The sequence below is a fragment of the Squalius cephalus genome, assembly GCF_949319135.1.
Source record: "Squalius cephalus genome assembly, chromosome: 9".
Classification (NCBI taxonomy): Eukaryota; Metazoa; Chordata; class Actinopteri; order Cypriniformes; family Leuciscidae; genus Squalius; species Squalius cephalus.
Window position 1 is genome coordinate 8125247 of NC_137130.1, and position 21959 is coordinate 8147205.

General features: G+C 37.9%; 1 protein-coding gene across 1 annotated transcript in view; it reads left to right on the forward strand.

Moving 5' to 3' along the window:
* The window catches only part of ttn.2 (titin, tandem duplicate 2), a 164393-nt gene that overhangs the window by 84151 nt on the left and 58283 nt on the right, over window positions 1–21959 (forward strand). Inside the window, exons 140-182 of the mRNA XM_079880510.1 lie at window positions 8–129; window positions 227–514; window positions 638–934; window positions 1029–1215; window positions 1315–1430; window positions 1515–1814; window positions 2423–2722; window positions 2815–2920; window positions 3663–3859; window positions 6126–6437; window positions 6520–6798; window positions 6956–7255; window positions 7342–7644; window positions 7759–8292; window positions 8634–8936; window positions 9031–9330; window positions 9446–9742; window positions 9848–10132; window positions 10232–10525; window positions 10623–10922; window positions 11021–11329; window positions 12660–12859; window positions 13022–13451; window positions 13554–13862; window positions 13945–14126; window positions 14215–14344; window positions 14456–14755; window positions 14853–15170; window positions 15262–15558; window positions 15658–15957; window positions 16503–16817; window positions 16939–17087; window positions 17198–17348; window positions 17450–17731; window positions 17842–18144; window positions 18258–18563; window positions 18661–18942; window positions 19059–19358; window positions 19471–19773; window positions 19899–20207; window positions 20323–20604; window positions 21181–21480; window positions 21617–21910. Coding sequence (XP_079736636.1) covers window positions 8–129; window positions 227–514; window positions 638–934; window positions 1029–1215; window positions 1315–1430; window positions 1515–1814; window positions 2423–2722; window positions 2815–2920; window positions 3663–3859; window positions 6126–6437; window positions 6520–6798; window positions 6956–7255; window positions 7342–7644; window positions 7759–8292; window positions 8634–8936; window positions 9031–9330; window positions 9446–9742; window positions 9848–10132; window positions 10232–10525; window positions 10623–10922; window positions 11021–11329; window positions 12660–12859; window positions 13022–13451; window positions 13554–13862; window positions 13945–14126; window positions 14215–14344; window positions 14456–14755; window positions 14853–15170; window positions 15262–15558; window positions 15658–15957; window positions 16503–16817; window positions 16939–17087; window positions 17198–17348; window positions 17450–17731; window positions 17842–18144; window positions 18258–18563; window positions 18661–18942; window positions 19059–19358; window positions 19471–19773; window positions 19899–20207; window positions 20323–20604; window positions 21181–21480; window positions 21617–21910 — 11771 coding nt within the window. The remainder of the gene's footprint in view (window positions 1–7; window positions 130–226; window positions 515–637; window positions 935–1028; window positions 1216–1314; window positions 1431–1514; window positions 1815–2422; window positions 2723–2814; window positions 2921–3662; window positions 3860–6125; window positions 6438–6519; window positions 6799–6955; window positions 7256–7341; window positions 7645–7758; window positions 8293–8633; window positions 8937–9030; window positions 9331–9445; window positions 9743–9847; window positions 10133–10231; window positions 10526–10622; window positions 10923–11020; window positions 11330–12659; window positions 12860–13021; window positions 13452–13553; window positions 13863–13944; window positions 14127–14214; window positions 14345–14455; window positions 14756–14852; window positions 15171–15261; window positions 15559–15657; window positions 15958–16502; window positions 16818–16938; window positions 17088–17197; window positions 17349–17449; window positions 17732–17841; window positions 18145–18257; window positions 18564–18660; window positions 18943–19058; window positions 19359–19470; window positions 19774–19898; window positions 20208–20322; window positions 20605–21180; window positions 21481–21616; window positions 21911–21959) is intronic.

Consider the following 21959-nt stretch of genomic DNA (forward strand, 5'->3'; position numbering starts at 1 on the left):
CAAACAGGTTTGAAGTGACTGGTCTCATTGAAGGACAGTGGTATGCTTATCGTGTGAGGGCTTTGAACAAACTGGGTGCAAGTAGGCCTTGCAAGGCGACAGATGAGATCTTGGCCGTTGATCCTAAAGGTACTTTATTAGATTATGCTTTCACATTCTGAGATATTATGACATTATGATTGAGGTTAAGCTCAATATTTGCTTGTTTTACTTGCCACATTCACAGAGCCTCCAGAGATTCAACTAGATGCAAAGCTGCTGGCTGGCCTGACTGCTAAAGCTGGCACTAAGATTGAACTTCCTGCTGACATCACAGGCAAACCAGAGCCTAAAGTCAAATGGACCAAGGCTGACTTAGTCCTGAAGCCAGATGACAGAATCACAATTGATACCAAACCTGGCCACTCAACACTGTCCATTGCTAAGACCAAGAGGGATGATACAGCTACATACATAATTGAGGCAGTCAACAGCAGTGGCCGTGCAACTGCAACTGTTGATGTCAACATTCTAGGTTGTGTGACCAAAAAATATATATATATATATAATGGAGAATAAGACAATTTATTTAGAGAAAATATTTTTATGAGCAGTTATTATTTTGATTATATTAATATCTAATCTTTGCTCCATTTAGATAAACCTGGTCCACCAGCTGCTTTGGATATCTCTGAAATCACCAATGAGTCCTGTTTGTTGGCCTGGAATCCTCCAAGAGATGATGGTGGCTCAAAGGTGACAAACTATATTGTTGAGAGGAGAGCTGCAGAAAGTGAAATTTGGTACAAGTTGTCCTCCACTGTGAAGCAGACCACATACAAAGCCACCAAACTTGTGGCTTTCAAGGAGTATGTCTTTAGGGTTTATGCTGAAAATCAGTTTGGCATTGGTCCCCCAGCAGAACATGCCCCAATAATTGCCAGATACCCATTTGGTATGTAATTTAATGCTGCTTCAACAATTCAAACACATTTTGTCTAACTTTTTACCTGAATTATTAATTAATATATATGTTCACAATATCTTAGATACACCTGGTCCCCCATATAAATTGGAGCCATCTGATATTGCAAAGGATGCTGTAACTCTGTCCTGGTATGAGCCTGATGATGATGGTGGAAGTCCTATTACTGGATACTGGGTAGAGAGATATGAGCCTGACCATGACAAATGGATCAGATGCAACAAGCTACCTATTAGAGACACAAACTTTAGGTATGTATGGATGTCAATTCACCCTAGTATGCCATTGTTGTGTGTCATAAACTTGTTTGTTTGTATTTTAATATGTCTGAAATACAAATTTGCTTGCAGGGTAAAAGGCCTGCCCACAAGAAAGAAGTACAAGTTCCGTGTTTTGGCAGAGAATCTTGCTGGGCCTGGCAAACCAAGCAAAGAGACAGACCAGATTTTGATTAAAGATCCAATTGGTAGGATTAACATTTGATTAATATCCTACTTTGCCTATTTCACCTACAAAATGTCATACTCTATGATGTGAAATTTTCTTTTAGATCCTCCATGGGCTCCTGGTAAGCCCACTGTTAAAGATGTGGCCAAAACATCTGCCTTCCTGCAATGGACAAAACCTGAACATGATGGTGGTGCAAAGATTGAGTCTTACACCATTGAGCTACTCAAGAGCGGAACTGACGAGTGGGTTCGTGTAGCTGATGGTATCCCCTCTCTTGAGCACTTCCTGAGAGGATTGATGGAGAAGCAAGAGTACTCATTCCGTGTCAAAGCTGTCAACGCAGCAGGCGAGAGTGAACCTAGTGAACCAAGCGATCCAGTGCTCTGCAAGGAGAGACTGAGTAAGTCACACTGTTAAAGATAAGAATTCGGTCTTAATTTATTTATCCTCATGCAGTTCCAAACCTATATGACTTTTTTAAGTGGAACACAAAAGAAGAAATTATGAATTGGTTACTCTTTTTCATGCAATTTCAATAAATGGGGAGATTTCATACTTTAAAAAGGACACAAAGGGATCACAAATGTCTCATAAAAATAGTCCATATTATGTGTTTACTAGTCTTCTGAAGGCATGCAACAGTTGTGTGAACAGTCCTAAATTTAATTTGGGTTTTCAGTAAATAACAACTTAAATGTCTGTCTGTTCCTCATACAAAGCTATCGTATGGCATCGGAAGCCTTGAAATATAGCACTCAAGTTACTTTTCTGTTTCCAATCGCTATTTTCTCTCATTATTTACAAAAAAGTAATAATGGGCAGGATATTCTCGACATTCTTAATATTATTCTTTTGTGGTTATATGGAAAGTCATACGGGTTTGGAAGAGATTGGGAGTGAGTAAATGATGGCAGAATTTTAAGTCTAGAATTAACCATTGCTCTAACATTTAAACATTCAAGTGCATGATTCTTTATACAACATTTTATAATGATGATCCTCCTGTAGATCCTCCATCGCCACCAAGATGGCTTGACGTAATTTCTAGTAGCAGGAACAGCGCTGAACTAAAATGGACAGCACCTGAGAGAGATGGTGGCTCTCCAATCACAAACTACATTGTTGAAAAGAGAGATGTCAGGCGCAAAGGCTGGCAGGCTGTGGACACCACTGTGAAGGAGCTGAAGTACACTGTCACCCCATTAAATGAAGGGGTTCTCTATATGTTCCGTGTTGCTGCTGAGAATGCAGTTGGACCCAGTGAATTTTGTGAACTTGTAGACTCTGTTCTCGCCAAGGATACTTTCAGTGCGTATTTAGTCCTTATTGTTTGTTTCATTCTTTTGATTTGTTGATATTTAATATTGAATTTGTCTCACAAATGTTTTTCTTCTTCACAGCTACCCCTGGACCTCCATATAATCTGACCATTACAGATGTCTCCAAGACTCATGTTGACCTGAAATGGGATGCACCTAAGAATGATGGTGGAAGACCTGTCTTGAGGTAGTTACGTACATATCGCCATTGTAGCAGTTTATTGTTATTTTAACATTTAGCAGTTGTTATTTTAGAATTCTTCATATACTATTATAGTGTTTATTAATATTTTGAATTGAGCTTTACATTTTTTATTTTTTATTTTTTTAATTGATTACTTAATGAGTTTTTGTTGTTATTTTATGTTATTTTAGATCTATTTCAGTTTTAGTCATTTTAGTACTTCAGCTTCAACTTATTTCATTTTAAGTTAGTTGCCAAGGCAACATTTCTAATTTTCATTTTAAGTTTTGTAAGTTTAAATTTTCATCCAACTTTTATATTTTTATTTTATTTCAGCATTTAACTCATGTTTAATGACTTATTTGTATGACCCTTGAATCATGCTGTAAAGGCCAATTCACACTGCACCGACAGACGGAGACTAACGCAGATAGTCACCAGATTACAGCATGTCACTTTTTAGACATTCTCTCACCAATTTAGCATGTTCAATCAGCGAAAACAAGCTCTGACAGACAGCAACAGACTCCGACAGAGTTAACACACTGATCCGACAAAACCCGGCAAAGTGTCTATTGCCATGCCTCCGTCTATCTGTGTGGTGTGAATTGGCCTTAAAGTGCTTGAGTCAGTATATCTCAAAGCATACAAAAAAGTTCATCCAATGTATCAATTATTCAAAGATCACAGACATAAAAAATATAATTCCTTATTTTTTTGTCTTCTAAATATCAATCTTTCCTAGATATGTCATTGAGAAAAAGGAGAAACTTGGAACCCGGTGGGTGAAATCTGGAAAGACTTCAGGTCCTGACTGCCATTACAGAGTGACTGATGTAATTGAGGGGACTGAAGTCCAGTTCCAGGTCTCTGCTGAGAATGAGGCTGGAGTTGGTCACGCAAGTGAACCCACTGATATCGTGGTCATTGAGGACCCAACAGGTATGCTAAATATAGACCCCAATATAATTTTAGAAGTTTAACCCCTTAAACCAGAAGTGTGCTGCAGGCGGAAACCCCCCGCCCCGCGAAAAAAAATAAAATAATCAAATTACTAAGCAACCACTGAATGGAACAACATGGTGTCAAATGGTATCATTTTAAAGCTTAGAATCTTAAGAATCTTAAAAAATTAATAATCATATTTTTCAAAACTACTACCTTGATCATCTCAAAATGGGTGTCATTTGAAAGCTTAGAGATATTCCTCTTGGAGTTCTAATACAAAAAAATCCCACAGACGCACATAGCCAAGTACATACTGATGAAGCACTCGCGTTGCGTTTTCGCCTATAACTTCATGAAGCATGCACAGATCATAGAAAATGGCAACATTATTTACAGCAGACTCTCATGATTAAAAAGAGCCCAAACCATAATCCATCATTCAGATCTAAAGATATTCCTCATGGACTTCTAACACATGAACCTTCACAGGCACACATCCAATGAAGTATATAGATGGTGCATTGATGTGACGTTTTAGCTCATAACTCCATGAAACTTGCATGAATTGTGGAAAACATCTTTATTGACAGCAGATTCTCACGATTACAATGAGCCCAAACACAACATTATCCATAGTGTTGATCACGAGATATTCCTCACAAATTGATGCATACTTTGCTAAAAAACATGTCTCTCATCTTTCCGGGTTGCAATGTGTTTTCCAATGTTCCCGGAATTCCAACGTGGAATAACAAATTAATGAGTGCTGAGTAGTCCCTCTAAAACAGAGTGTACGGTCCGCGGGCGCCACCTAGCTGCGAAAAAATTCATAATCATATTTTTCAAAACTACTGCCTTGATCAACACAAAATAGGTGTCATTTGATAGCTTAGAGTCTGAACTTTACAATGAATGTAGCCAATTTGAAATCTCCTAAGTAGTGCTGAGTTATTTGCTGATAAATAGAATTTCTTTTTTTCATGATCTATAAAATACTTTTTTGTACTATGTACTGCAATGTGTCAAAAACATCATACAGCTCATGAAACATTATACAGATCGCTGAAAATGTCACATAATTTTTTACAGCATATTATTACTATTAAAATTATCCCAAAATGAACATAATCTATTGTGTTGATCACAAGATACTCCTCATTGAGGAAAAAAAAAAAAAAAGAAGCCCATTAGGGGGCGTCAAGGACTGCACAAAAAGGCTATCTTGGTTCCAAATGCTGTAATTTTTCATTACTTTACGCAATCACCACAAAATTTGATCCAGACCTACCTTATTTCCTTCCTGAGTTATTCCATGTAAAATAAGAAAGATATGCAAAATCAAAAAAATATATATTTAGATATATTTTGTCTTTTCAAAGGCAGTTTCTCAGCATGACAATGTCCAAATGTAATGTAATGTATATTTTCTAAAAATGTGTTCTATCAAACGATTCCTACCTTTTGACTCTCCTTGCTATAGTTTTATGAGTCCTTAGTTTTGTGTATGTCACTCAGAAAACAACAATTTTATTAATGCCTTCCAAATGTGTGAGGACTAAACAAAGGCTACCTTTGTTCCAAATGCTGTAACTTTTGATTACTGTATGCTATCACCACAAAATTTTATCCAGATGCAGCTCAAATTTTGGGGAACTTCACCAAAAAAGAATTTCCCCCTACCGTATTTCCTTCCCGAGTTATTGCATCTCAAACAAGAAAGATATGAAAAATCCTAATAAATTCATCAGAAATTATTTGTGATTCAACAGAACAGTTACATCTTCAGTAATATTGCATATGCCCAATAGGTTTGGAATGATGGCAAATTTATTCTAATTATGTTTTAAATAATAATGGTGTGTTTAGAAATTCTGAACAATTCTGGCAAATTTATTCTAATTATCTTTTAAATAATAGTGGTGTGTTTAGAAATTCTGAACAATTCTGGCAAATTTATTCTAATTATGTTTTAAATAATAATGGTGTGTTTAGAAATTCCTAAGCTTTTTAGGACTTCCAATATAAAGGCAAAAAAAAAAAAAAAAAAAGAGAAGTACGATAGCTTTGTATGAGAAGCAGACAGACATTTAAGTCGTTATTTACTGAAAATCCAAATTATATTTCGGACTGTTCACACAACTATTGCATGCCTTCAGAAGACTAGTAAACACATAATATGCACTATTTTCATGAGACAATAAGTGGGTTAAAATTAAAAAATGATTTGAGATGTAAATGAAACCATTATTTATCTTGACAGGCCCACCATCACCACCTCAGGAATTGCACATCACAGAAGCAGCCAGAGACCATATTTGTATTGCCTGGAAGGCACCAGAAAAGAGTGGAGGAAGTCCCATAATCGGCTACCATATTGAGCTCTGTGAGGCTGGAACTGAGAAGTGGATGAGAGTCAACTCTCGTCCTGTCAAAGAGCTAAAATACCGAGCAGGGGATGAAGAGGGCATTGTTCCTGAGAAGCAGTATACCTTTAGAGTCCGTGCTGTCAATTCTGTTGGTGCCAGTGAGCCCTCTGACATTTCTGAGAACGTATATGCCAAAGATTCTGACTGTAAGAGGTTTATTTATTTTTTATAAAATTTAAAATTTTAGTGTAAGGATAACTGATTGCCCTATTACTCACATCATTGCAGGTAGCCCAACCCTTGACTTCCAGACCAAAGACCTTGTTGTTGTAGAAGGTGAAAAGATGCACCTACCTATTCCATTTAAGGCTGTGCCGTCACCTAAGATTACATGGCACAAAGATGGAAATGAACTGAAGGCTGATGACAGAACCTTCTTTAGAGCTGAGTACACATCCTGCCATCTAGAAATTCCAAGCTGCTTACACGCTGATGCTGGACAGTACAAAGTTACCTTGGAGAACAGCAATGGTTCAACAAGTGGAACACTCAATGTCAAAGTTATTGGTATGTCTTTGAGTTCTGCTGTTAGTTTGATTGCTTTATTGGAATATTTTATCTGTTAACAACTGATTATGCTAACATAAAAATGAAAACGCACCTTTACATTTTAAACTAATGCCATTGCTTTGTTTATGTGTTTTTTTTTTTAAACAAACGTTAGGTCTTCCTGGACCATGTAAAGAAATTGTTGCTAGTGAAATTACCAAGAGCACCTGCAAGGTATCCTGGGATCCTCCAGACTATGATGGTGGTAGCCCCATTCTCCACTATGTGCTGCAACGCAGAGAAGCAGGCAGGAGAACATATGTCAATGTCATGTCTGGAGAAAACAAAGTGAGCTGGCCGGTTAAGGATCTCATTCAAAATGGGGAGTATTACTTCCGTGTCAGAGCTGTCAACAAGATTGGTGGTGGTGAATTCATTGAGCTTCGTAATCCTGTAATTGCTGAAGATCAGAAGCGTAAGTAATGACATTCATTGAACAGATTTGGATTTACCTTTCATTTTGCATGATATTTTTAATACATTTTTGTCCATCAAATACAGAACGTCCTGATCCACCAGTCGATGTGGAAATACACAACCCAACTTCTGAGAGTATGACCCTTACGTGGAAGCCTCCCATGTATGATGGTGGAAGCAAAATTATTGGTTACATTCTTGAGAAGATGATGAAAGGGGAAGATAATTTTCAGAGATGTAATGACTTCCTTGTGCCAGTGTTGTCCTATACTGTTAAGGGGTTGACGCACGGAAAACAATATCAGTTCCGTGTGCGTGCCGAAAATGCAGCTGGTGTCAGTGATCCTTCACGCAGCTCACCATTGATCAAAGCCTCAGATGCAGTTGGTATGAATTTAATCTCTTGTTACTTGTCAAATCATAAAGTTTTTTTTCAAATGTGAAGTCCCTCTGATGCAAGCTATTGGTATATGTAAGCATTTTTTGTTATTCTGCTTCCAGATCGTCCAAAGGTATTCCTTAGCGGTAGTCTACAATCAGGCTTGTCTGTGAGACGAGGTGAAGAGATCCGATTGGAAGCCAACATCTCTGGATTTCCTTACCCCCAAATTACATGGATGAGGAACAATTCAACCATTTGGCCAGAGCCACTGAAGAAGAGACCAGAAAGGCCCATTAAAAAGAAGAAAGAGAAAGAAAAAGAAAAGGAGGAAAAGAAAGAGGCAGATACAGAAAAGAAAGAGGTAGATGCAGAAAAGAAGGTGGAAGACAAAGAGCCGAAGGAGGAGGACAAGGCAAAGAAGGAAGAAGAAAAGGAGAAAGAAAAAGAAAAGAAGGTGGAGGTGGAGGAACCGGAGGAACCTGAAGAAGCATATCACCCAAGCTTAAATGAACGTCTTACCATTGAATCCAAGAGGAAGGGTGAATCCTTAATTATTGTAACAGATTCTATCAGAGGCGATCATGGTGTTTTCACCATAAAAGTGGAAAATGATCATGGTGTTTCCTCTGCCTCCTGTGAAGTTAATGTCCTTGGTGAGTTGAGATAATATTCTAAAGATTTTTTTTGTGTCTCTTATGTTTAATCAAAACATGATAATTTACTCTTCATCTGAAGAAGACAAAGCACAACTTTCCTTTTTTTGCTGATGTCACTTACTCCACACAAGCTATTGGATAATGTAATCAATAGTCAAGTAGCTAATTGGACATTGTTCAAGTAAATTTATTTGGTCTGGTATAACACATTGGTATGAAAACACATCAGTTGAAACCGACTTTAATAATGACACTTATAATGACATTTAAACCCTTTTCCACCTTGAATATTTTGGGGGAAAAAATGGAATGTTAATTTTTACACTTTCATATTTCAGATACTCCTGGACCTCCAGTCAATTTCAAATTCGAAGAGATAAGGAAGAACTCAATCCTCTGTAAGTGGGATCCTCCTCTGGATGATGGTGGTTGTGAAGTCCTTAACTATATATTGGAGCGAAAAGATAACTCCAAGGCTGAGCTTGGATGGATCACTGTAACATCAATCCTTAGAGGTTGTAAATTTCTAGTGCCCAAACTTATTGAGGGCAAAGAGTACCTCTTCCGCGTCACTGCCGAGAACAAGTATGGTCCTGGAACCCCATTCATCTCCAAACCTGTCATTGCAAAGAATCCATTTGGTATTACAACTTTCCATTGTTTGTTTGATCACATAAGTTGCATTATTGTTTTTCAAAATTAATCTAACAGTTAAATATGCCTTTGTCAATTCAGATCCTCCAGAGGCGCCGGAGAAACCTGAAATTAAGGATGTCACAGCCAGCAGTATGTGTGTTACCTGGATAGAACCCAATGACAATGGCAGCCCCATTGAGGGATATTGGGTAGAGAAACGAGAAATTAACAGCACACACTGGGCGAGAGTCAATCGCACCATGGTTCCTGATTTGGAATTAAATGTAGAGGGCCTTTTAGAGGGTCTGACATATATTTTCAGAGTCTGTGCAGAAAATGTAGCTGGACCTGGAAAGTTCAGTCCCCCGTCAGAACCAAAAACAGCACAGGCAGCAATCAGTAAGTTTGTAACATTAAACTTATATAAACCATGAACATACCGGAATTACATTTAATATCAAACTAATATCAATTTAAAATGTAATATTTATTATATAACAATTATTTTTTTCAGTGCCTCCGGGTCCACCAATTCCAAGAGTTGTTGACACCTCAGACTTTTCAATTGATGTTGAATGGGATCCTCCCGCAGACGATGGTGGCGCAGACATCTTTGGTTATCATGTTGACAAAGTTGTTGCTGGTACCAAGGACTGGTCACGAGCCACAGAGAGGCCATGGAAGAACCGCACATTTACAGTGTATGGTGTTAGAGAAGGAGCAAAATACATTGTCCGTGTTGTTGCAGTCAATTGTGCTGGTGAAGGACAACCAGGTTTTACAGATACAGTAATTGTGAGAAACCCTGCAGGTATAAACATAATACTATTGTTAATTATCATAGGCTATTGTTTAATTGTTAAGCAATTAAAGTGTTCCAAATTAAACAGATAGCTTTGTTTTTTTGCCAAAACAGAGGCTCCTGTCATCGAGCTTGATATCTCTGTGAAAAATGGCGTTGTCGTTAGAGCCGGAGAGATGCTTAGAATTCCAGCACATGTGACTGGTAGACCTTTTCCATTTTTGAAATGGACAAAGGATGATGCTCCATTAGAAAAAGATCGTATGGAGATAGAAGAAGCTGGACCGGTCAGCACTGTTGTCATTAAAACCACAAAGAGAAGTGATCAGGGCAAATACCAAATCCAAGCAGCAAATCCAAGTGGTATTAAGTCTGCATCGACTAGGGTTGAAGTTATGGGTAAGAATTTTTAAATTGTAATATGGATTCAAAGTGTACACTCATTTTCATTACAGCATGCATAACATACAGTTTGCAACATTTAAAATCTCTCTGCAGATGTTCCTGGACCAGTTCTTGACCTGAAACCTGTTGTGGTTACAAGAAAGCTAATGATGTTGAATTGGTCAGATCCTGATGATGATGGTGGTAGTGATTTGACAGGGTTTATCATTGAAAGGAGGGAACCAAAGATGCACACATGGAGACAACCCATTGAGACTCCTTCCTCCAAATGTGAGATTGTAGGTATTATTGAGGGACAGGAGTACATTTTCCGTGTTGTGGCTAAGAACAAATATGGATGTGGACCTCCAGTCGATCTCGGACCAATCCGTGCTGTGGATCCTCAAAGTAAACCTGACATACACAATGCTTTTACTCTTAGAACAACTCTCACTATAATGACTGTTCTTGTGTATTTATTGTCATATGTTTTTTTGAATGCCAGGTCCACCAACTTCTCCTGAAAAGTTCCACTATACTGAGAGGACCAAGTCCTCTGTTACTATTGAATGGAGACCACCGCGTAATGATGGTGGTAGTCCAATCATTGGCTACATCATTGAGAAAAAGCGACAAGATGAACCAGCCTTTCAGCGTGTCAGCCCAGAGCTGGTCACTGCTCAAATTTTGACAGTTGAAAACCTTGATGAGCTCCATTTGTATGAGTTCCGTGCAAAGGCTGTCAATGCACTTGGTGAAAGTGAGCCTTCAATTACCATGACTGTTGTAATTCAGGATGATGAAGGTTTGTCCTTTTCTAGTTTAACATCACTGTTCTTCAGCACAGACATTTCATCTGTTTTTTTGATGACACACATTTCATCTGTCTTTTGATAATTATAGTGGCACCAAGTCTGCATATGCTGAAGCACTTCAAGGGTGATTTGATCCGAGTAAGGAAAAACGAACCTATTGAGATGCCTGCTGAAGTCACAGGCCTACCAATGCCAAAAATTGAATGGCTGAAGGATGATGTTGTTATTGACAAACCCACTGAGAAACTACTGATAGAAACCAAAGAGATTGACAGAGTGACATCACATACAAAACTCTCCATCCCTGGTGTTACTAGAATGGAGAAGGGCACATACACTGTTAGTGCCTCAAATCGTTTGGGATCACTCAGTCATTCCATCACAGTGGAAGTGTTGGGTAAGTTGTCCTATACTTAACTACAAAAAGTATTGGAGACTTGAACACTTCAGTTAAAATTGTTTTGGACAAAATGACAAACCATGTGGCATCATGCTGAGGTGATTTTAGTGGATGTTTGGAGTCAGATCTCCTCAAGTTCACACAGTTGTCCTAGTTGAATAGCTAAATGCATAGTTCATCACATTAACTATGGAAATCATCTACTTATATTTGACAACCAAAAGGTGCCTAATACCCTTGTCTCAAGGCGAGACACGGCAGGCAAAAACATCGGGTTTTTTTACTGGTCAGTTTTGAGATTTTTGGATATTTGTCTTCAATAACGTCTTCTTTCAGACTTGTGGTGAAAAAAAGTCAGAAATACACATTTAGGTCCTTATTTTACTACACTTTGTCTGTTCGCATCTGTAGATTTCTCATAAATTCAACAAAAGTTGGCGTTCTTAATCATCCCGCTACTCCGCAATCGCTGCCGGCACCCTGTCATCACATGCACCGCTGGAAAGATCTCTCTCCTGTACAATGCTGTCGGGTCCAAATATGGTCATTTCCTTTTTATCAGCAACCAATCGTGAAAGTAAAAGGGCTGAATGCACAATCTCGTTGGCTGATGATAAATCTTTAAAGCCCATTTTCTCAAAATGACTTCTCTCATACTCCAAGTCCAAAATCTCCACTTCAGTAGCACCTATATACACCAAACTTTCCAGTCTTGTACCTAGTTATATTATGAAGACATTTACTGATGGATTTGTAAATATATTATTCCTAGCTTGATTTATATAACATTTTATTAGAATTTTTTTTTTTAAGGCCATTGACAGTATATTCTGATTTACAGGATAACAAAAGTAGATATCCATACATCCCTCTGTAATTTTTTTCCCATCTAATATGTGAACACAATGAAAAAAATATTTTTAACCTGGCTTTATCCAATACTCAGATTTAAAATATATGCAAATTAGCACATATTTAATTAGATATTGCCTAATTTGCATATTTAAACATTAAATTACAGAAAACCTGTAATACATTTTTTTCTCATCTTAAGGCCTATAGGTAATCAACTGGGAAAGTTTCATGGTGATATCTGCTAGTTAAAATTTTTACCCTATTCACCTGTAGTGTCTCGCCTTAATAAAAAAATAAAAAATAAAAATCTGTTATTTATAAAAAAAATTAAAAAAGTGTTGTGAAATGTTTTACTTGAAATGTATGCTTTTTTATATGAATCAGTGGCAAGCAGTATGTCATGGCTTAAGTGTCCAAAGTTTGTTTATTTTGCATATACTTAATGATTTATAATTATCTCTTTTTTTCATAGATCGCCCAACACCACCAAGGAATATTGCTGTTTCAAATATCAAATCTGAGTCTTGCAACCTTACCTGGGATGCCCCATTGGATATTGGTGGCAGTGAGCTTACCAACTACATTGTTGAGATGAAAGACCTTAATGTTGAAGATCCTGAAAAGGCTGAGTGGGTGCAGGTTACTAACTCCATTATTGAGAAGCGATATGGGGTAAGCAAAACAATTATTTCATAGCATTTGTGTAGGTAGTCATTCAAAATGCGTCAAACAAGAGTATTGTTTATATAAGACACATAGAATGGGAAAATATGCTGAAATAATTATATCATCTTGTTTAAAGACTATATACATTGTTAATGGGGTTTTTTGCAGGTATGGAACCTGGAAACTGGTGGCAACTATAAATTTAGGGTCAAAGCTGAGAATAAGTATGGAATAAGTGAGGCCTGTGAAACGGAAGAGGTGCAGATTAGGGATCCTTTTGCTCTGCCTGGCCCACCTGAGAAAGTCACTATCACAGAGCGCTCTAAGACCCATATGGTACTGACATGGGAACCACCTAGTGACAGTGGTGGTTCAATGATTACTGGCTACTGGCTTGAGAAGCGTGAAAAGGGCACTTCCTATTGGTCTCGTGTGAATAAGGTACTGGTGTCAAAACGTGGCATGAAAGGCTGGGAATACCAGGTTACCCGTCTCATAGAGGGAACGGAGTATGAATTCCGTGCAATGGCTTGCAATTCTGCTGGTATTGGACCACCGAGTGCCATTTCTGAATCTGCCGTTGCTGATGAGCCATTGAGTAAGAACTTCAATTAAATGCATTTGTATTTTGGATAGATTTTAATAAATGTTGTTTTTAACATATTTCATGTTTGTTTGTTTTGTGTGTGTGTGTTTACAGCTCCACCTAGCATGCCAGCAGCTCCTGAGATTGCTGACAAAACCAAGCATAGTGTCACCCTTGCATGGACCCCACCAGCTAAAGATGGTGGTCGACCCATCAAAGGTTACATCATTGAGATCCAGGATGAAGGAACTTCTGAGTGGGCCAGGATTAATGATGCTGAAAATCTGCATCCTTCTACTGTGTTCACAATTCCAAACCTCCCAGAACTTAAAAAATACAGATTCAGAATCATTGCAGTCAATGAAATTGGCGAGTCTGAACCAAGCCCCAGAACCACTGAAGTTCGCATAGAGGACATTCAAAGTAAAGTCTTTTGTACTGAAATACAAATTAACTTCCTCAAGAGTATTTTTACATAACCTTATGCATTCTTTTAATTCCACAGCTGGACCGAAGATCTTCATGGATATCAGTGCTCATGATCTTCTGTGTATCCGTGCTGGATCTCCATTTAAGATTCCTGCCACCATCACAGGACGTCCTGTTCCCAAAGTTGCATGGGAGTTTGATGGCAAAGCAAAGACAGAAAAGAAGGATCGTCTTCATATCTTACCAGTGGATTCACAGGTGATACTTTTTCTCTAATTTTAGACACAAATAATATTTTCTTCTGAATCTAAGACAGATGTTTATTGGTGATTTTCTTGGGGATTAGGTTGAATCAACTGACACTACCTCAGTTATTACAATTCCTGTGAGTTTGAGAAGCCATTCTGGCAGGTACACAATTACAGCAAAGAACAAATCAGGACAGAAGCATGTCAATATCAGAGTAAATGTGCTTGGTGAGTTTTCTACTTATATTTTAATTTTTAATTTGTTTAGTATTTTTAAAGACTTAATCAAAATAACATTGTGCTATGAAGTAATATATATAAGTGATAATTTTTTTCCAGATGTTCCTGGAGCACCCAAAGAGCTCAAAGTTACTGATGTCACCAGAACCACAATGAGACTCATTTGGAAGCTGCCAGATAATGATGGTGGTGAAAGAATCAAAAGTTATTTTATTGAGAAGAAGGCTGTCAATGGAAAGGCTTGGACGATTGTCAACGCTGCTAGTGCCAGCATGGCCTTTGTCGTGCCCAACCTCCTTGAGGGACAGGACTACTTATTCCGTGTTCGTGCTGAGAATCGCCTTGGTTTCGGACCATTTACCGAGACCACAGAACCTGTTAGGGCAAGGGATCCTATCTGTAAGTTGGTTAGCCCATTATTTTGAAAAGCATTGCATGCCTCTAAATTGTTTTTCTAATTAATTTCTGATTAATCTTATTTTCTTTGAATGTCAAGATCCTCCTGATCCTCCAACCAAGGTGAAAATTAACCTTGTTACAAAGAACGCTGTAACCTTGACATGGGTTCCTCCTAAGAACGATGGTGGAGCACCCGTAAAGCATTACATCATTGAGAGGTTGAGCTGGGATACCAGTGGTCCACAGAAAGAGACTTGGAAACAATGCAACAAGAGAGATGTTGAAGAGACTACCTTCATCATTGAAGACCTTAAAGAAGGTGGAGAATATGAGTTCCGTGTTAAAGCTGTAAATGAAGCTGGTGCAAGCAGACCCTCTGTTACTGCCGGTCCAATTGTCATTAAGGACCAGACATGTGAGTTAAAGATCATGTAATTTTTGATAAAGTTTCTTGAAATATGACACTTAGTTATTTGCTAACGTTTCTTTTAAATCTTTTTTTTTAGGTGCTCCAAGTATTGATCTCAGAGAGGCTTTAGAAGGTGCAGAAGGATATGATGTCAACATTGTTGCCAGGATACAAGGCTGTCCATTCCCATCTCTTGTCTGGCACAAGGCTCCACAGGACAAGCCTGATGACAAAGCTGCTGTACAGTATGACAAACATGTCAATAAACTTGTTTCTGATGAGAAATGCACCCTGTTAATTCAGCAGTCAAAGAGAGGTGACAGCGCATTATACACTCTGACAGCCACCAACAGTTTGGGCACAGCCACCAAGAGCATCAAGCTTAGCATTTTGGGTAAGTCCTTGAATTCCATGATTTAATTTTGTCCTAATTTGGAATGATTCATCCATTTGAAAGATACAAATCAATAATATGCTATTCTTGTGTCCTAAGGACGTCCTGGTGTACCTGTAGGACCAATTAAGATTGGGGAGATTTTCGCTGAAAGGATTGGTCTCTCCTGGAATTCACCCACAGATGATGGCGGTTCCAAGATTACAAACTATGTCATTGAAAAGCGTGAGGAAAACAGAAAAACATGGGTCCATGTCTCTAGTGATCCAAAGGAATGCCAATACACAGTACAAAGGCTAACAGAGGGCCATGAGTATGAGTTCCGTGTTATGGCTCAAAATAAATATGGAATTGGACCACCCTTGTACAGTGAACCTGAGAAAGCACGAAACCTCTTCAGTAAGTTTCATATACTTGGAATCTCTAAGTCCAGCGGTTTTCAAACTTTTTGATTCCCATGACCTCCAAATATGATGATCCCCTTGCGAGGGACCACCTTACTGAAATATGTACATATATAAGGACCCATTTATACTGTATGAGAAAAATGTTAAGCTTGACATAATTCAAATGAAACAATTGGCTTTTATATTGTCATTATACTAAAGGAGAATATCCAAATATTATCTGGAACATATTTACTATGTATTAATTTGTCAGTGTATGTTGATATCTAGTAACAGTCTACTCATAAAGGAATATTATATGTATTTTTTTTTGTTTTTGTATAACTGTTAAAAAGTACAAGTACGATGAATGATCTCATGATTTTTGGTTTCCGATTTCCAGTCTTTTGAAAACAGAATGAAACAATGACTATATAAAATTCAGTAAAAGCTAAAATGGTTTTAAATGTATTAAATATACTATTCAAACTCAGATCCTTGCAAAAATAAATGTATTGTTTAAAATCAATTTAATACTTATTTTTCTTCCCTTAATAGCTGTGCCTGGCCAATGTGAGAAGCCAACTGTTACAGATGTTTCAGTTGAATCTATGACCGTCAACTGGGATGAGCCAGAATATGATGGTGGCTCTCCAGTAACTGGCTATTGGTTAGAGCGTAAGGAAACTACAGGCAAGCGTTGGACAAAAGTAAATCGCGAACCTATCAGAATCAGGACTCTAGGAGTGTCCCATATTGTAACAGGCCTTATGGAGGGTGCTATCTACCAGTTCCGTGTTATTGCAATTAATGCAGCTGGATGCGGCCCTCCTAGTATTCCTTCTGACCCTGTTCCATGTAGAGACCCCATAGGTATGTTAGGATTTTTTGGTTTTCGTAATTTTTTTTTTACTTGCATACTTTTGTATTTTGGTGGCCCTTTCATTTTTTCTAATTCATGCATCTATTATACGTTTGTATTTTTTCTTAACAGCACCTCCAGGACCTCCAACACCAAAAGTAACAGACTGTACCAAGTCTACTGTTGATCTTGAATGGATTCCTCCACTTATTGATGGTGGATCTAAGATCACAGGCTATTTTGTAGAGTACAAAGAAGAAGGGCAAGAGGAATGGGAGAAGGTATGCACACACACACACACACACACACACACACACACACACACACACACACACACACACACACACATATATATATATATATTTTTTTTTTTTTTACTTTTTTATCTTAGGTTAAAGACAAGGAAATCAGAGGCACCAAGTTTGTTGTTCCTGGACTTAAAGAGCTTGGACTCTACAGATTTAGAGTGAGAGCTGTAAATTCTGCTGGTGTGGGAGAACCTGGTGAGGTTTCTGATGTGATTGAAGTCAAGGACAGGACAAGTAAGCATTCGTTCAGATTTTAGATTTCTCTCCTGTCTTTTCTGTCTTCTGTTTTCGGTATTTATTTATTTATTTTATGTTTGATTTACCATATATTTTAGTTCCCCCTGAAGTAGACCTGGATGCAACTGTCAAGGAAAAGATTGTTGTTCATGCTGGTGGGGTAATCCGCATCCTGGCCTATGTGTCAGGAAAGCCTGCTCCAGAGATTATTTGGAATAGAGACGATGGTGATTTACCAAAGGAGGCTGCTGTTGAGACCACCTCTATAAGTTCAGCTTTGGTTATCAAAAGTTGCAGGAGACAACACCAAGGCATTTATACGCTGAGTGCTAAAAATGCAGGTGGAGAGAGGAAGAAAGCAGTTATTGTTGAAGTATTGGGTGAGTGGTTTATATATATATATATATATATATATATACTTATATATATATCTTAATTCTGAAATGATTTCAATAAACTAATGAACACTGCTTGTTTTTTCTCTTCACAGATGTCCCTGGCCCAGTGGGTCAGCCTTTCTCTGGTGAGAATCTCACCAATGACTCTTGTAAGTTGACATGGTACTCTCCTGAAGATGATGGTGGCTCAGCTATCACCAACTATATAATTGAGAAGAGAGAAGCTGACCGCAGAGGCTGGACTTCAGTGACCTATACTGTCACAAGACATAATGCTGTTGTCCAGGGTCTTATTGATGGCAAGGGTTACTTCTTCAGAATTGCAGCTGAAAATATTATTGGAATGGGTCCCTTCACTGAGACTTCAGCTCCAGTCGTCATCAAGGACCCACTCTGTAAGCCTTGTTTTTGTTAGTTTGTATCAGTATTTTGTATTCTTTACAGTATTCATTTACGTCATTACTTTAAATTAATTATGTCTCACATATTTCTCACACACCTTCTTCAGCTGTACCTGAGCGTCCAGAGGATCTTGAGGTTACAGCCATCACAAATGATTCAATCAGTGTCGCATGGAGGCCTCCAAAGTATGATGGAGGTTCAGACATAACAAGCTATGTTCTTGAAGTTCGTCTTATCGGACAGGACAATTTCAGCATTATTGCCTCAGAGGATAAACTTTTGGACCGTAAATACACACATGTGGGTCTTAAAGAAGGTTATTCTTATGAATTCCGAGTTAGTGCTGTCAATCAAATCGGTCAAGGCAAACCATCATTCAGCACCAAACCAGTTACATGCAAAAAAGAGTTTGGTAAGTAATTGAAGTGATGCACTGAAGTGATTTCTTTTATTTCTTTTTTCTTTTTTTATTGACTGTTTGATTTATTGAATGCTATACTCTTTACTAGAACCACCAAACCTTGATCTTGAGTTCCGTGACAAGCTTGTTGTTCGCGTTGGGGACACTTGCACTCTTCAAAGCCAATACACAGGCAAACCAGCACCAACAATTAAATGGTTCAAAAATGATGAGGAGCTTCAGGCAAATGAAGAAATCGCTCTCACCAGCACAAAGAATAAATTATGCTTGACTATTGCAAAAGCAAAACGTGATCACAGTGGAAAATACACTGTGGTTCTGGAGAACTCCATTGGCTCACGCAAGGGCATATGTACTGTTACTGTTGTTGGTAAGCTAATGTATACTTTTTGTCAAGTAGATATTATATTTTTTATGTATTATTTTTTATCTTACAATTATTTCTTTGCAAACTTAATGATGAATCTTGTTTTATGATTTTTTCAGACCGTCCACAACCTCCAGAGGGTCCTGTTTTATTTGATGAGATTTACAGGAATTATATGGTCATTTCTTGGAAGCCCCCATTGGATGATGGTGGAGCTGCTATTTCTAACTACACTGTTGAAAAGAGAGACACCAACAGGGATTTATGGATGCCTGTTACAGAATCTTGCACAAGGACATCATGCAGAGTTCCAAAACTAATTGAGGGAAGAGAGTACATTATTAGAATTTGTGCTCAAAATATTCATGGCATTAGTGATCCATTGCTATCTGCTGAAACAAAAGCAAAGGATATTTTCAGTAAGTAACATATTCTGCAGTATAATATAATAGTCAATAAATTATTTTAAAACGATTTTTTAATGAATGGTCTAGAGTTTTACTCATGTTCTCAAATTTCTAACACCTCCAGAGGTTCCAGATGCACCACAGGCACCTGTGATAAAAGAAATCTATAAAGATACAGCTCTGATTTCATGGCTCCAGCCAGCTGATGGTGGCAAACCAATCAAAGACTACATTGTTGAAAGAAAGGAGACCAAGGCCAATATGTGGACTAGAGCTGGAAAAGACCGCATTTACCCCAACACAGAATATTGGGTTCCTGATCTTCTCAAGGGATGTGAATATGAATTTCGTGTCATGGCAGAGAATGTGATTGGTGTTGGTGACCCCAGTCCACCTTCAAAGCCCATCTATGCCAAAGATCCTATTGGTATGTATCCAAAGATGTTTTAAATGAAAAATTTACAATTAACTATTTAAAAAAAAAAAAAGTTTAAACAAAGTTAAAATAATAACACCCACCCTCCACCTTTTTTCATGATTTTCTTGTCACAGTGATTCCAAGCCCACCTGTACTTCCAGTAGCAATTGACAAGACAAAAGAGTCTGTCACTCTTTCTTGGCAGCCACCAAAAGACTGTGGCAGAGGCAAAATCTTTGGCTATCTCCTTGAATATCAGAAAGCTGGTGATGAGGAATGGATTCAAGTTAACCAGACACCTGACTCCTGCCAGGGCACTGAATTCAAGGTTATCAACCTTGAGGATGGTGCACTTTACAGATTTAGAGTGAAGGCAGTGAATGCTGCTGGCGAATCAGAGCCTGCATATGTCCCAGAGCCTGTTCGAGCACAAGACAGACTTGGTAATTTATGCGTATTTGGATATGTATGATATTAGTTATTAATTATGCATGTTATTGCATTTAAGAAAATATGTGTAACAATATTAAATGCTATTTTTGTTTTGTTTTTGTCTAGAGCCCCCAGAACTTCAACTGGATTTGGGCATGCCTCGTGAACTCAAAGCAATGGCCGGAACCCATATTAATATTATTGCTGGAATCAAGGGAATGCCTTTCCCCAAAGTCACATGGAAGAAAAATGAATTAGATGTTCCTACAAGATCAGAGATTGAAACATCTGGAACAGCAACCAAACTAGAGATGCGTTATTGCACCCGTGCAGACTGTGGCGATTACACACTTACTGTTGAAAATCCAGCTGGATCAAAGTCAGCCACATGCACCGTGCTTGTTCTTGGTAATTTTTTTAATATTACAAAGACTATGAAAAATCAGAAATTGTAAAATTTTAAATAATTTATAACAAATAGAACATAAAAATAAATGAAAATGAAAATACTAGGGGTGTGACAATACACCTAGCTCATGAGACAAGACTACATGATATTGGGCTCACGAGAGCGATTCAAGATGATATTGTAACACTATTTTTAAGAAATGTTCAATGGCGAAAATATATGACTGGAGAAATAGACTATTATTCGACTGAGTCACAAAATGCAAAACAATGCAGGTGTATTTTTAAGACTTTTGACTATTAATCATCTTAATCATTGTAGTAAATGTCACTTTATTTCTAATTTCTGAGTATGAATTATCCTATGCAATAAAAGACTGAACAATATAAGCAACTGTAAAAGATTTTGCCACAAACTCAACTCCGTCATGCTGATATCGTGAGACAGCTTTTCACCTCAACAAGAAATATCGTCACTTTTTAATATAGCAAACTCGTCAAACCCCTAGAAAATACCATTCTTTTCAGCAAAGAGTTAAGTTGTTGTTTTATTTGTTTGTTTGTTTGTTTTTGTAGACAAGCCTGGACCAGTTCAGAATTTCAGGGTATCTGATGTCAGATGTGATTCTGCCCAGCTGTCTTGGAAAGACCCAGAAGATAATGGTGGTACACGCATCACTAACTTTGTTGTTGAGAAAAAGGATGCAGCATCTGCACAATGGGTGCCAGTCTGTTCATCATCCAAAAAACGTAGCATGATGGCTAAGCATTTGATTGAGGGAACATCATACATGTTCCGTGTGGCAGCTGAAAATCAGTTTGGAAGAAGCGAATATGTTGAGACAACAAAAGCTATCAAAGCAATGAATCCCCTGTGTAAGTATGGCCTGATACATTTCTCCACTTCAAGGCTTATTTAATGTTCATTTTCAAAACAATATCTATAATGTATAACATAAAAAAAAAAATATATATAATAAACTAACATTTGTTTTCATATCTCATATTTCAGTTCCTCCTGGTCCACCAAAAGACCTGCATCATGTAGATGCTGATAAAACCGAGGTGTGGCTCCAGTGGAATTGGCCCGATCGCACGGGAGGAAGTGACATCACAGGTTTCTTGGTTGAGTACCAAGAAGAAGGTGAAAGGGATTGGATCATTTTTAAGACTGTCAGCATTCCTGAGTGCCATGTGACTGGACTGGAAGAAGGAAAGACCTACAGGTTCCGTGTTAAGACAGAGAATGCAGTTGGTCTAAGTAGACCAGATACCACTGTGCCAGTACTTTGCCAGGAAAAACTAGGTTAGACTCTAATTTTAATGTCCCATATGATTATTTAAAGACATTTTTT